General features: G+C 30.6%; 2 protein-coding genes across 2 annotated transcripts; one reads left to right on the forward strand and one right to left on the reverse strand.

The window, feature by feature from the left end:
* The first annotated feature begins 874 nt into the window (after positions 1-874).
* LOC114406893 (transcription factor UNE12-like) lies at positions 875-4,779 on the forward strand. Its single transcript, XM_028369742.1, has 6 exons — positions 875-1,352; positions 1,923-2,042; positions 2,133-2,198; positions 3,195-3,260; positions 3,748-3,825; positions 3,918-4,779. Exons 1-6 carry the CDS (start codon positions 1,035-1,037, stop codon positions 4,146-4,148), a joined length of 879 nt encoding a protein of 292 aa, XP_028225543.1. The 5' UTR covers positions 875-1,034; the 3' UTR covers positions 4,149-4,779.
* An 8,753-nt stretch (positions 4,780-13,532) lies between these two features.
* On the reverse strand, positions 13,533-14,956 carry LOC114406894 (auxin-induced protein 22E-like). The gene is made up of 4 exons (XM_028369743.1): positions 14,724-14,956; positions 14,236-14,450; positions 14,015-14,114; positions 13,533-13,879 (listed from the first exon to the last, which is right to left on the reverse strand). The coding sequence occupies exons 1-4, from the start codon at positions 14,954-14,956 to the stop codon at positions 13,807-13,809; spliced, it is 621 nt and encodes a 206-aa protein (XP_028225544.1). The 3' UTR covers positions 13,533-13,806.
* Between the last annotated feature and the right edge of the window lie 232 nt (positions 14,957-15,188).

Here is a 15,188-nt window from a genome sequence, read left to right on the forward strand (position 1 = left end):
GCTTTTTATCATTTTATTGACAAAGTAATAACTAGTTATAAAGAAGAAAAGGGTGTGTGTATATATGTGTCTTATAGGTAGTATGTTAGATGTTAACAACATATTAGTTTTCATGTCATTAAAGGGGGTTCACATTAAGTGTTTTTTACTTGTAAGACTCATGCCTTTTGTCAAAGAAATACAAGGTCCAGTAAATGGCAAGTGACCGATTAGGTTCGCATTAGAAGGAAGGCTTATGCCTATTTCAAGGTAATAATAGTTGGGACATGGTTTTGTGAAGGGTTGTGCTAACTTTGAAATAATGATCAGTAAACCTAAAAATTGCGTATAATTTGGCGTGGTCGGGTGTTGGCCACGTTAAAAACAAAAGTATTGTAAATTTTGTTTTTATTTATTTTAAAGTTATATAATAATTGTTAAAATATTGAAGTTAAAATATTCCTAAAATATGCATGACGGCAAAAGAAGTTCTTTCCACCATCAATTTTGTTAGTTAAGTGTGAATTTGGATGATATCATTTATCTTTTGATATTTTTATTATAGAATTAAGTTAGAAATAAAGTTTAATATAAATTTTTTTATTTAACACAAAAATTATTTTAACTCAAAATCAATTTTAAAATTGATCTAAAATTAATTTTGATATCAAAATCAATTATTCAAACTAAACCAAACAAACACTAATAAGAAGAAGAAAAAATCCAGGAAACCAGGACAAAAGAAGAAAAAAATGAAGTGTGTAGTAAATGCAAGTTCCCTAGTGATTAATACGAACAAAAATACTTGGGAGAGGAGTGGACCTGGCTGTAAATACCAAAAATGGAGCCCCCTTTAGGAAAAAAAAAAAGGTTTTTCTAAGCAGGATAAAGCCACCCAGCCAAAGTGGGAAGCTAGCCAATTACCCACCCACTAAGTGCTGCAAACCGAAGAAATAAAAAACCAAACCCAAACCGCTTCATGTAGATTCTGCGTTCCCAACTCGTTCTCCCGACTCAACCCTGACTCGCCCGATTCCAAACTCAAACTCGCGCTCATGGCGAATAACCCTTCCGACGCTCCCGCCGACGACTTCCTCGAACAAATTCTCGGCCTCCCGACCTTCGCTTCCGCCGACTCCGGCCTCTCCGCCGCCGATGTCGGCCTCGCCGGTGCGGCCACTCAGTCTCCGATGATGCTGCAGCTCAGCTCCGCCGACGCCAACGCTCACCTCGCCGGCGCATCCTTCCACGCGCCGGTGTACCAGCTAGGGCTGAGCTTGGAGCAGGGCAAAGGAAGATTCATGAAGCCCGACGAAGCCTCCGCTAGCGGAAAGCGCTTTCGCGACGACGTCGTTGATAATAGAGCTAAGCATGTAAGACCACCACCTTTTTTCGATTCTCCTCCTCTGTTTGGATGTGCTTTGCTTCAATTGTTTCGGGAAGAGCTATTATATGGTTAGAATTACTTTACTCTATTTGCTATGTTCTAATTACCACCATTATGTTTACATGAAGTAAAACGAAACGTTTAAAAGGTTGATGAAATTAAAACCTAGGTAAAGTATTTAGAAAATGAGATTCTTCAACTTGAAATATAGACGGATTTTTTATGTGTGTGGTTGTTGATGCTAGTCAACTTGCTATAGACATCAATAACACGTCTCCCTGTAATTGTGCATGAAAAATTCTGGGTTGTGATTTAGTGAGTTAGGTTATTTATTTATGCCTTTGTGTTGGCACTTATGGTTACTTTCTGTGATATTTGAACCTCTTAAATCATGTCGGATATGCATGTATACTTGACTTCGAGTAATCCTTGAACAATTGTTTTCTTGTTATGTTGTGAGAGCCTTCTTATTCTTCTTTCTGCCTTTGGGAGGGAAGAGGGGGAGTTGATCAAGTAGCATTTATTCTCCTATTGCTAATTCGTAACCCTCTTGCAGGTTTTTCATGGGCAACCCATGCCTACTACTATGCCTGCTGCTCCTCATCCTCCAGCAATACGTCCTAGGGTGCGGGCCAGAAGAGGACAGGCTACAGATCCACACAGCATAGCTGAACGAGTGAGTGAGCTTTAAGATATTTTTGCTTGAATGCTACAGATCCACACAGCATAGCTCATTTTGTCTTCCATGTTAACGTTTTCATTACAGTTGCGCAGAGAAAGAATAGCAGAAAGAATCAGGGCATTGCAAGAACTGGTTCCAAGTGTCAACAAGGTATGTGATTTCTCTTGCATATCCTTTTAGCAAAGTGGAATTGTCTTTGGAGAAGTAAAGGATTTATAGCATAAATTGTTTGAAAAGATAAAAGAGTATCAAGTTAACATTTACAGAAAATGTGTATTTATTATCATTCCCCTTAATTTCTAGCTTGTTGACTTGATAATAACACAGATGATGATCAATTTGTGTTTAGATTCATATCTTGCGAATAAAAATGATATCACTCCACAATTTGTGGACCTTTTCAAGGCATGTTTGTGGCTGATCTGTCTTCTTTCTTGGGAGATATTGTTCTGTTCGTTACATACTTATTTAGTACTTCACCATCTCCACTTACACTGTTGACTTTCATAATTGTGTCTTCCTTTTACAATACATACACTGACACGAGAAATAGAGCAGATGCCATTACTTTTGTAGCTTTATTACTTAAGTTTTACAAAATAGTTTGTTCTTTTTATGTAAAAATTGCTTGAATTCATAAATATTTGAACACTTCTGGCTTATCAAGTAGCAATTTTGTTTGTCACACAAGGCCTAGTTAAAGTAATTAGTTTGTTGAAGCTGAAACTATTTTTGTACAGTGTGCAGAGTTTACCTGAATACAATGTGTAAAGTGTAAACTTCTTGATCCCCTTTCCATGCAATTTTGTACTCCTTTCATTTTAGGAATTTTAAAGTAGGCATTATTGTTGAGTGGGAGGATTGCTAATCCAGGATAACTTGCTTCTGATGAAAGGGTTAAAAAAGCAGAATAACATGTTCATATATCCTTGATTTGACATGCATGGAAATTTAAAGTTTTAAGTATGCTTGAAGTATCAAATGGATTTACTGGATTTCAAGGGGTGCTATGTTTTGTATGATATTTGTGATAAGTGATAACTGTGTTGTTTTATTGCATGAATGCTCAGTGTTTGTGAAAAAAAATATAACAATACTAAATTATTCAATTCTTCTAATATTATGGTGCATCTTTACCATGTTCAGACAGATAGAGCAGCCATGTTAGATGAAATTGTGGATTATGTCAAGTTCTTAAGGCTTCAAGTGAAGGTAAAATGCTATCGTGCTCCTTAGTGATCCTGCTTTTATTTTCCTAGTTAGGTTTATAATGACCTTTCATAGTTTTTGTGGGTATTGCGGTATTCCCTGTTATATCTGTTAACCTTTTCATTTTTATCCCCATCCCACTGAGGTCAATTAGTTAGGATTCAACTCGTGATCATGAACCCCACAAGATGGTGGTTGCCACTTGCCACTTTGGGTGAGAAACTATTGGCTGACTAATTATATTCCTGAGAACCTATCTTAATAAAGTCAAATGGTGGCCTTCAGGCTGCCTAATGCGTTTTAATTACTTTTAACAATCCAATAGTTTTTTAAGGGTTTTCCGTTGGAATACTGATTGTTGTTTGAACCGTTATAGAAAATTATCAATATAAAAGCAAAAGGCTCTTCTCTTTGGCCAAATTTGGATTTGTAGCTGTGTGAAATTAAGACTGCAGACAACTTCCAATAACTTAATTCATCTGCCTTTCAGGTTTTGAGCATGAGTAGACTGGGTGGAGCCGGTGCAGTGGCACCACTGGTAACTGACATTCCATTATCATCAGTCGAGGTGATTATTGAGAAGAAATAGTTGTTGAAAGAATTTTATTATTTTTAATATCTTTGACTTCCAAGTGATTTAACAAATTCAGTGGTGATCAGGAAGAAGGTGGTGAAGGTGCGCGAAACCGGCCAGCTTGGGACAAGTGGTCGAACGATGGCACAGAAAGACAGGTAGCTAAGCTTATGGAAGAAAACGTTGGGGCTGCCATGCAGTTTCTTCAATCAAAGGCTCTCTGCATCATGCCCATCTCACTGGCATCGGCAATATACCAGTCACAACCACCGGACACTTCTAGCATAGTCAAGCATGAAACTAGTCCTCCTTCCTAATTCTCATGTTGCACAATCTATTATTATTGGTCCCATCTCAGGCTCACCTAATACTTGCTGGGACCCACACCTAATGCGTTATTTGTCTGTTCCAAATCCCCCCATAAAATAAGTCATTGGCAAGCATCAAGTTGCAATCAAAGTCAGATGCCATAATTCTTCCTTTTTTTGCCTTTCTTTCAGCTTTTGTCAATACAGGGTTCGATGTCAATGCCTTGGAAAATACAAGCAAACCCCTATAACTTATCTACCGAATTTCAAGTAGAGTAGAGGGAGGAAGAAAATTGTCAAAAGTACAATTGATATGCTCTTCTTTTCTTGTCAAATTGTTGGGGATAGTGGACCATGATGTAAGCGTTTTTATAGTGGGGCTTAGTTTTTGTAGTGGGCTGGGGGACCTTCTAAAAGAAGGTTAGAGAGTAGTGTGTGTAATGTGTATACTTTTAATAGTAGTGAAGCTGAAATGGACAATAGTTGCTTTAACAATGCTTTGGGCGTTGCCGAGTCCTGCAAAAAATTATGGTGCTTTTTGTTTGTTTAGGGCGTGCGTGAGTTGTTTACTCAAAAGTAATTGGACGACTTTTCCCTATTCTTGTGAATCATTAATAGATTTTGATTCATCGGATGGAAATGGAAGCTCCTTTCACGCAATGACCCAATCCTTGTCAATCAGTAAGCTCTAACCTTATTCAATTCAAGTGACAAGAAGTCTTCTCTCAGTTGAACTCATCTGTGTACGTTAAAGAATGGTTCACTAATTTTACTATTTTGAAGAACATTTCACCTTCTTTCGAGGGAATCTAGCGTCGCGTTAAATAGCCTCATTTCCTTACGCTGTTCATGTCGCTGGATTTTTCTCTATTTTCATTTTGGCAAACAAACAATCGCATTTGTCCTAAATAATCTTCATTTTAAGAATATTGCGGCATGCACTTCGCTTTCTACCTTATATATTTTCCCATCTTTCGAGGTGACAATATCATAGTGAAATTATTTGTTTATTTTAAAGTTAGATGGAATTGATTTTCATAAAATTAATTTTAATCGTTTAAACGTAATTTAAATTGTTTTAATATTTTACTTCGGAACATGTACACAGAATAAGAAAGCGATTGTTTGTATAGAAAAAATAGGACTTGTGTGTATGGAAAACTATATGATATCAATTATAATTACAAGATAAAAATCCTTCACCGGTCCTTCAAGAAAAATCTACCAAGCGTATATACAGATTAACAGGATTATCCTAGGGCTTGCTTATATATATATATATATATATATATATATATATAATTGAATGATACGCTTAATTTATAATAATCATGTGTTTTTTTTAAAGTAAAAACTTAAGAATTTGATTTTTTTGTTTAGTATCGACTTTTTGAAAAGCTTAAACAAGATTTGCCTAACTATTTCAGCATAAATTTTACAGCTTTGGATTGATAAAGAATTCGTACTAGTGCTTCCATCTGTACGGAGTAAAAATGGGAAAGAAAAAAACCTTGGACCTGTGAAATAAAATCAGTGGCAGGTTGTGAATTTTTTCACCTGGTTATAAATGATGCGGGGCAGATATTAAAGGTATCTATGTATACCAGTACTCGTAAGGTGAAATTATTAATTTATCACCATATATTACCATATTTGCACTAATTTGTGTTTAGGGTAAATTGAATTTTCGATCCCCTGTAATCTTAAATTTACAATTTTGATCCTCTTAATTTTAAATTAAAACACTTAATTTTCTTATTTTTCAAATAAATAATTTTGGAAAAAAAATAAATGAAATAAAAAATAAAAAACATATTTTAATAAGAATTAAACTCATTAACTATTTATACATATATTAACATTATTTTTTATGAATCATTAGTCAAGAGTTATTAATTTTTTTTAAACTATCAAAATTTATAAATTAAAAATTTTTTAATATATAAATCTTTTTAATTTTATTTTACATTATTTATATATTTTTATTTTGAATAGTTTACATATTTTTATTTTTATTTCACCAATTTATAATTAAATTTTATAAATTATTTAGATAATTTTTTAAATTGATTTTAATATACATATTATTTTTACTCTAATTATTTTCGTAAAATTATTTATATACAAGACAATAAACACTTATTTTACTTAATTAATTATATTAACATTATTTTTTAGGCATCATTAGTTAAAAATTATTTTTTTAAAAAAATTATCAAAATTTATAAATAGTTAATATATAAATATTTCTAATTTTACATAAATAATAAGAGTAAAAGTGATTTGTATATTAAAATCAATTTACAAACAAATTATGTAAATAATTTACGTATTAATTCATGAAATTTAATTATATATTTATAAAAAAATAAAAATATATAAACTATTAAAAATAAAACATGTAAAATGATATAAAATAAAATTAAAAAGACCTATGTTAAATATTTTTTAATTTATAAATTTTGATAATTTTAAAAAATTAATAACTTTTGACTAATGGTACATAAAAAATAATGTTAACATATTTAACTAAACAAAACAAGTGTATTAGTGGTTTATTGTCTTGTTTATATATAAAAGATCATGGGTTCAATTCATTTTAGGGATTAAATGTCTTGATTTAAAAATAAAAGAACAAAAATCATAAAAATCATAAATTTAAAATTATAAGAAGATCAAATTTATAATTTACTCTTTTGCTTTTTTCATCTTGGCTGCCTTACATATACTTAGATTTTTTCTATTTGAAAGCCTTTTTTTTTCTATGGAAATAGTAAGTAACTAAGTATACCAAGTTTAGTATTAAACTAAATGTATTATGATTTCTTAATTTTATATTCAAGAATACCCTTACAACCTTTTATTGTTAACATATATTCATGATCCCTAGTACGGATCCCTTAAAGCTATTTCCAACAAATGTAGATGAGAACTGTTTAGGACAAAGACCGTTAGAACAGAACTTGGGAAAACCTTATAAGTTGTCACACAATAACCATTAACCTAGTGACTGTATCCCATTTCGGTTACAGTGGAGGGGATTCCTATTTCTGTTCCCTTAAAATGAGTAGGAGAGCACCATACTGACCAAAAATGAAACAAAGTATATAGTTCATGGTTATGCCGAATGAATCTATTAAAACAAACGGAAACGAAAAAGAAATTAAAGATAGGAGAGTCAGAAGTCGAACATCATGCATTGTCGCTTAGAAGGGAAAAAAAAAAAAAAAAAGCTGTGAGGAATTTGTGGATATTCATACCCGCTAAAGTCGACAATTCCCCCACTAGTTGCTCTCCCCTCTCCCACCATCACTTCATAATTGGTGTACATTCATTCTTTCATTTGTACTTTTGTGAGCTGTTGCCTCATAAACTTAGACTCATAATAAACAATTGCACGTGTAAACCAATGTCACTATCAAAGTCTAAGTTTATATGAGGCTAACACGTGCAATTGAGTGAGTGATTGTAAAATAACTGCTATTAAAAGAATCTAACTCAATTAATTGATTCAACAAAACATGTGTAAGTGATTGTAAATATCTAAATATTATATTTTATTCTTACGAATAAAAAAATTATTATATATGATAAGTTTATTCAATTTTATAATAATTATTCAAAAATCATATTATCAATAACTTCTAAAAAAAATAATTCTAACTGAATAACAGTAATCTACCGAACATGTTTATTAAACTCAATGTATTAATCTCGTACTCGCAGTATCAACAAAATTTACCAAAAGCAACGGTTCATCAAGACATCAATTGATGAATAGAAAAAAAATGCTTTTTTTTATAAGGTCGTTACAGAGAAGGTCTTTTGGTTTCGGCCGATAGTACAAAAAGACTCTTTCAATTAAAACATATCCAAAAAAAATTAATGGACTTTTCAAATGGGTCCAACTTAGGGTGCCTTAAAGAAATCTCATGCAAATGGGCCTGCGTCATAATTCTCCACAATGTCATGATTTGTAAAAGTTGCGAGAGGAGTGGCCACGGTGTTGGAAGAACCAGTGGTACTAGCATCAAACAAATAAGTTATTCATTGTGAGCTTATGTGGGTTGAATACTTGAATTATATAATTTACGAGATTAAATGGCCATTAATATATTTTATTGCATTCAAATAATTTCTGATAAGGAAAAATATTTCAATTTGATATATAATGACAATTTTTAAACTATAAAATAAAATGATATACTAACATGATTTTTCAAGAAATTAAATGACAGTAACATATTCTTTCAAACATAATACTCTATTATTAATTAAAATTTATTGAGACTTATGAAAAAGAATTGAGTCCCATTAACTATTAATTGAATCTCACTCATAATTTTATATCTTCCAACAGTTTTCAACAAATGGAAGAGACATAAAATATATATTTGTAATATGTGAGAGAGGATATTACTAATCCTTCTTCTCCAGTAGAATATCATATCAGCAATCTAAAGGGTTGAGATAATGATATAAAATTCCGTTGCAATCATAAGTGAAAGATACCCATAATGTCTCACTCAGAAAAGAAAAAAAAACACTTTCGTGTCAACATTTTGAGTACTTCTTGTTCCTAGACACAATGTGGACTTCAAACATAATACTCTTGTAAGGGTTTAGGCCCAAGACACAATGTGGACTTAGTTGTTCGATTTGACCCGAACCTAAATCATCCATGCATGAGGGAGGATCTCAAAGACATTCTAGAATGTTGGGACATTTCCTGCCTACTCCAATCATGCATCATGTACACACTATTTAGTATACCATTCTCTATATATTACTCTGCTGAGCAATGATAGTGATAGTAATTAATATCGAATTTTTTAAGGTCACGGGAGATAGTTAGGCAAACCAAAAACACAGGAAACAAATGAGAAAATGCATTGGTGACTGAATTATATATGCAACATATATACATGAGCACAGATCCATATAAAACTCAGTGAATAGAGAGAAATGGATTTCTGGTGCTGAAACTCAGAGAGAAGAGAGATATGGTTAATTCATTACACCAAATTTATAATAACTATATTATTACTGCGCGCGTGTATAGATAGTTTATTGATATTGGATATGAATTCATATATCTTGTCTATGTTTTGGACTTCAATTTGGTTGATGAGTTTATGACCTTGGCATGCACTCTTGGTGCCTGCCGACGCTAGAAGATTTCGTGCTTCACATGGAATTTTCGCACTGCCATTGGTATATGGACAGTCCCATCAAACTAGTTTGGTGGGTTTGGAACACCATGACATGAGATCTTCAACAATAATTTGATGTTACACACAATACGGCCAAATTAATTAAACTTCATATGTAATGTCTCTGAAGAAAAGAAAGTCATCTTAATTTATATCCATTTCGACTATAATTTTTATTTCAAAACTTCGCGTGACAGGCATTGTAAGCTCAATCGTAAATAACATTTCTAAATATGAAAGAACCAATCAATTTCCATTATATATGATGACAGAGATAATATTGATAGAAAAGGGTTTCTTTGATTCGTTCATATCCTTTTTCCTACTTTATCCCAGCATCGTCTGACCTCGACTTCCTCTTTTACCATAAAAGAAGTTTGAGATAGAATGGGCGTTGAAAACTAAACCAAATTATTATTTTTTAATTGATATTAGTATGTAATTTTATGTGTGTTTGACGTTTTGGTTATGTTATTATATTTTGAGTTTATGATATTTGATATAATACATGACTAATTGATTATGAATGATTTATATATATATATATATATATATATATATATATATATATATATTATAACATTAAGAACAACTAAAAACAAAAAATAAAAACCCATGCCCCTCCCCCATTCCCTTTAAAATACTATCTCCCCTAATTCTCTCCCTCCCCCAACCAAACAAACCGACGTTAAGGGGTATTTTTGTTTGTTTGAAAGCCATTTTTATTCTATTGATATAGTTATATTAATTAAGGGGTATCTCTAAATCCTCCTTGAACAATTTCCTACTAATCCTATTTCAATTTTTTTGGGTAAGTATTGAATATATATTTTATTTTTTAAAGAAATTAAACATATTTACATTTTCACTTAATACTTTCATTATAATATATAGTTGAAAAAATTGTCCAAAATTTATATAAAAATATAACATTGCCTGTAATAAAAAATGAAGTGAGAGCTTAATTATTACGGACTTAAGTATTTTTCCCTTCTACGGTAGAACCAGCTGAGTAATTTTACAGTCCCCTGTCTATTCAGGTTTTGAAAATAGTTTTAGCGTTTTATCTTGATTCCACCAAAGCTGGATAGTGCGCATAACTCAAGTGAAAGAGACATATTTAGGCTATCTTGAGAAGAATATTTCAGTTCATTTTTTTTATTAATTAAAAAGTTTGTTTCACCGTTAGTTAAATAATTTTTTATTAGTTTCTAACGTCTTTTTTTAAGATTAATTAAAGTAGTATGTTTTAAAACTTTATCTTATAGTTTTTTATTTTTTTTATGATTCTATCCCTAATATATTTATATATTTTTTATTATTCTTTTTAAATAAATCATAATTTTATTATTTATCTGTTATTTTCAACTATTTTAACTTTAGTTTAACAAACATTTATAATTTAATAGGATATTTTTTTTTAACTTTCAGCTATTAGCTTTCATAAGTTACTCGCTAGCTTTTCAATTTTTAGTTAGTTTTTTAGCTAATTTTTCCCCATTAAATTTATTTTATTTATATATGTGTAATAAAAAAATTGTCCCTATAAAAAATAGGTATTATTCCTGTAAGATGATATTTTTAAAATTATAAAAATATAAGGAATAAAAAAGAGAATAAATTGATATTAGTTTTATTATTTAATCATTTTAATTTTTAAATCTAATTATTATTTTGATCCTCTAATTTATTTTTTCGATTCGATTTGATCCCTTTAATTAGTTTAAAAGGTTCAATTAGATTTTTTATTTTTTAAAATAAGTTCAATTTAATCTCATTTTTCTACCATCATCTCCGAATATTTTCAAAAAATGACATCAAATTGAATCCATTTTAAAAAATAAAAACCTAATTAGAATTTTAAAAATAAAGGGACTAAATTGAATCTAATATATATAAATTAAGGGATCAGATTGAACCTTTTAAAATAAAACAACTAAATTAAACCTAAAAAATTAGAAGACCAAAATAATAACCTAATTATTAATTCTCCAACTCCTCTAATAAATATTCAACAAATCATAGCAATTTATTTCATTTACTAACTTATGATACATGTTTTCATTTGAGTGATTTCATCCCAATTCTCAAATAAAGCAAGACATGAATTAAAAATTATCATTTAAAATATTTCTCTATAATTAATTTTGTGAAGAATAAAAATTAACAATCACATGGGAGAAAATCAATAGTTGAATGATTATTTGGTTATATATATAAACATATATATTTTTTATAATATTTACAATCATACCATAGAAATAGAGAGCATTTTCAATAAAAATATATAAATGACAATTATAATTTGTAAAAGTTTAAGTATTTCAAATTATTCTTTTATCATTACATTATATAATTTATAAAAACTTACGACATTTTTCTTCTATAGAAATATTATAAATTACTTCTTGTTTCCATTAAAAAAAAATTTTTGGATCCATCAGAGTGTATATATATATATATATATATATATATATATATATATATATATATATATATATATATATATAATATTTCACGTATTTGAACACACCAGAGATGAAAGTTGGTGGTTCAATGGTAAAGAAATAAGAGGAGAGAAAAATGTTAGATTCCATTACTCTGTTGAAAAAAAATAAATAAATTAACGATTAATATCTATAAAAAAAAAAAATACTCTGTACTATAGTCTATATGGTTCATTTTAGGGAGAAAAATGTCATTTAAACAATGTTCGGAGTCTTTTACACTATTCACTATTGTGCCATTTGAATCTCAGTGGTCACCTAAATGCGAGTTGAATAATTGTGTCAGAAGTGACTTACCTACTCTGCAGTAGTAGCCAATCACGAATGCAAAAATCTGATGAATCCAAAGGGATATTTGTAAAGTTTACCCGACCGACAGGCTCTTATACATACTACTGCATTAATTTGAGCAGTGAGGTTACGTGTTTGTAAGGCTACTTTACATAACTGGGAAAGGTCAATCATCTCAATTCTCATCCAAATGCAATGGCTTCAGAAGAACTATATATGCATTTACATACACATTAAAAAAATTATTAGTTAGTCATTTTTTTCTTTTTATTAATTTTTATCAGCATTAGTTAGTTAAGTACTATAACATGTCAATAGTTCCGATCAAATTTTTATATGAAATACTCTCAATTTTCTTCAATTTATGAGAAAAAATAATAAAACTTTAACTACATGCATGCATGTGAAGATTAATGAGAATCATGATGAGCCACCTAATAATGTCATTTCATATATGATATTTGTAAAACTTATCTGTATTATTGCTGGAGAAAAAAACTTGGTAGGCATTAAGCCCTGGAAAATGTTTTGTGGACCTCTATTGGGTGTCACTACATGGAGAAAGAAACAAATAAAGAGAGAAAAATAATAAATAATAACATATAGTAAAAATAAATTAGAGATAAATAGAAATAAAAGGTGGGATTCACCTAGCCTAACCAGAATATATTTTACCACCGTATATATTTGTGTGTGTGTGTGAATTATATCATCGCATGTACTGATTGATAATCATTAATCAGTTGTGTAACAGATCCAAGTATATGTATACATGTTACACAATAGAACATCTCCCTTTTCTATTCATAAAAACTCATCAAAACATATAGGAACTAAGTTTCTGAAACTATGGTTCTGTGAAGAAAATCTATAATTGTACGTAGCAGAAGTTTAAGATCTTGAAAATTTAACTGTCTTTGGTTCAAATTATTAAGGTGGTTCTACTTTCTAGCTTTCGAAAGTTAGTACATATGCCGTTAACAAAGCTTATCTATAAATAAAAAAGTATGCCGTTAACTAATTGATATATTGGGACAAAGAATTATCATCGTTTGACTTGATATATCTCTGCATGTTAGTGCTCATCCACTCACAATAGTGGTGGAATTCTCAATATTCTTATGGGAGATTTGACGCCTGTTAAAAAGTACCGTTTTCCTTTTTTCGTATCATATACATTTCATCGTATCATCCTTGATTATTCCAAAATCGAGTAGTTAACATCAAATTTTCGAATTATGAACAAATAAAATTTGCCTTATGTTACAACCTAAAATCAAACGGAAAGACATAGCTTTATTACTATTATATTCTCGATCAGATCTAGCTAGGACAAAATGATATTATTATTGTTATTATTAGTTATAATTATATTCACGATCTGTACAATTGAAATAGCATTAACTTTTCTTATATTTTCTTTCTCTTTCTTTTTGAGAGGAATATTACATATAATTTAGAAAGCAGACCTCAAAGCCGCCTCTGTTGAAATTAATAAAGAAAAAATAACGTGTATATATATATTCATCTATTTTCCTATAATAAACTATATATGAGTTCTCATAAAACACCATGTACTTGCTTGCACAACACAAAGGGTATTTGTCTCTGAAGATCTCATGACTATCTTGCTTTTGCTTTTGTAAGTTTTGTTGGTCACAAACAACCCAAACCCTTTGCTTCTGATCCTTTGATTATCTTCAGCCTCTTGCAGGAGGATACAAACATGCTGCAATTAATAAGCAAAAACAGCTCTATGAGAGGGAGAATATACACCAAAAAAATATATAATACAGAGAGCATATAATAAAAACTACATTATTCAATTAGATATAAAAGGAGAGAAATAGACCAAAAAACTTACTTCCATGGAACATCTCCAACAAGCATCCAGTCACCATCCTTGTCTTCATAAGTTGGAGCGTATTCAGATCCATTGTAACCTTCCCTCTCTGAATATTCACCTGGATATCAAAATTAACCATAAATCATCATTCATTTTGCTCAAATAAGAATTATAAAAACACGAGAAGAAAATGATAAAGAACAAAAAAAGATTGTTGTTAATTTGTTGGTGGTTCTTACCAAATGTGCACGTGAACAAACTTTGCAAGGCTGCGAGGAGTTCTGGGTAGCTATTGTAAACCTTGAGATCTATCTTCCTCAAGTAAGGTGCACCAGCCATGCTCACTTTCACGTACATTCCACCTCCATCACCCTGCAGCTGCTCCACCTTCTTCTGTTGTTGCAGACTGTTCTTCCTAAAAGATCTAATTGGTGGCCACCCCACTACTTGTACCCTGCCATTCATTCATTCATTCATTAGCATCATTATTACTTTTCAGTTTTCATTCATTATATTAAGATAAATGTTAACCGGCCAGTACCCTTAAGCATTGCTTCAAGAATTAAATGGTCATAATATTTTTTATATTCTCTTATAATTTATATAATAAATATTTGTTATTTTTAATTTTTTTAATCAATATCCTAAGTAGACAAATTCATAAGACTCACATATTAATTATATCCTTTTGTAAATATATAATAAAAAAAGTATATATTTTGCTTACTTTTCAGGTTGGGCACTGTCTTGATCATGATCACTTGTGGTGGTAGAATCTGAAGAACCATTAGAGTTGCACCTGGACTCTTCCACACTGGGTTCTGGTGAAGATCTCTTGTTGCTTCTAACAACAGATCCACTACTGGATGAACTTTTCTCATTAGTTTCATCACAGCCGGGCAGTCCCAACCTCAACTCTGTGGCCTTAAGATTCATCAGTTCAGTTTCAAAGCTCCCCATTGAATATTTCTGATGAACTTCTTATAATAATAATAATATCTATAAATGATGATGATAACCTTCAAATTCCAAATCCAAACGCTTGCTCAATTCTGATTTCTGAGAAGGAGAGAAATATGTGAATATAAATAGTTAGAGGTTTAGGTAAAGAGATTGATTAATTGAAGAATGGAAAAAAGATGTGGTAGCTAGTCAATTTTATAGGAACGTGTTAGGGAGGGGACGATAAATG

This window comes from Glycine soja, chromosome 3 (assembly GCF_004193775.1).
Source record: "Glycine soja cultivar W05 chromosome 3, ASM419377v2, whole genome shotgun sequence".
NCBI lineage: Eukaryota > Viridiplantae > Streptophyta > Magnoliopsida > Fabales > Fabaceae > Glycine > Glycine soja.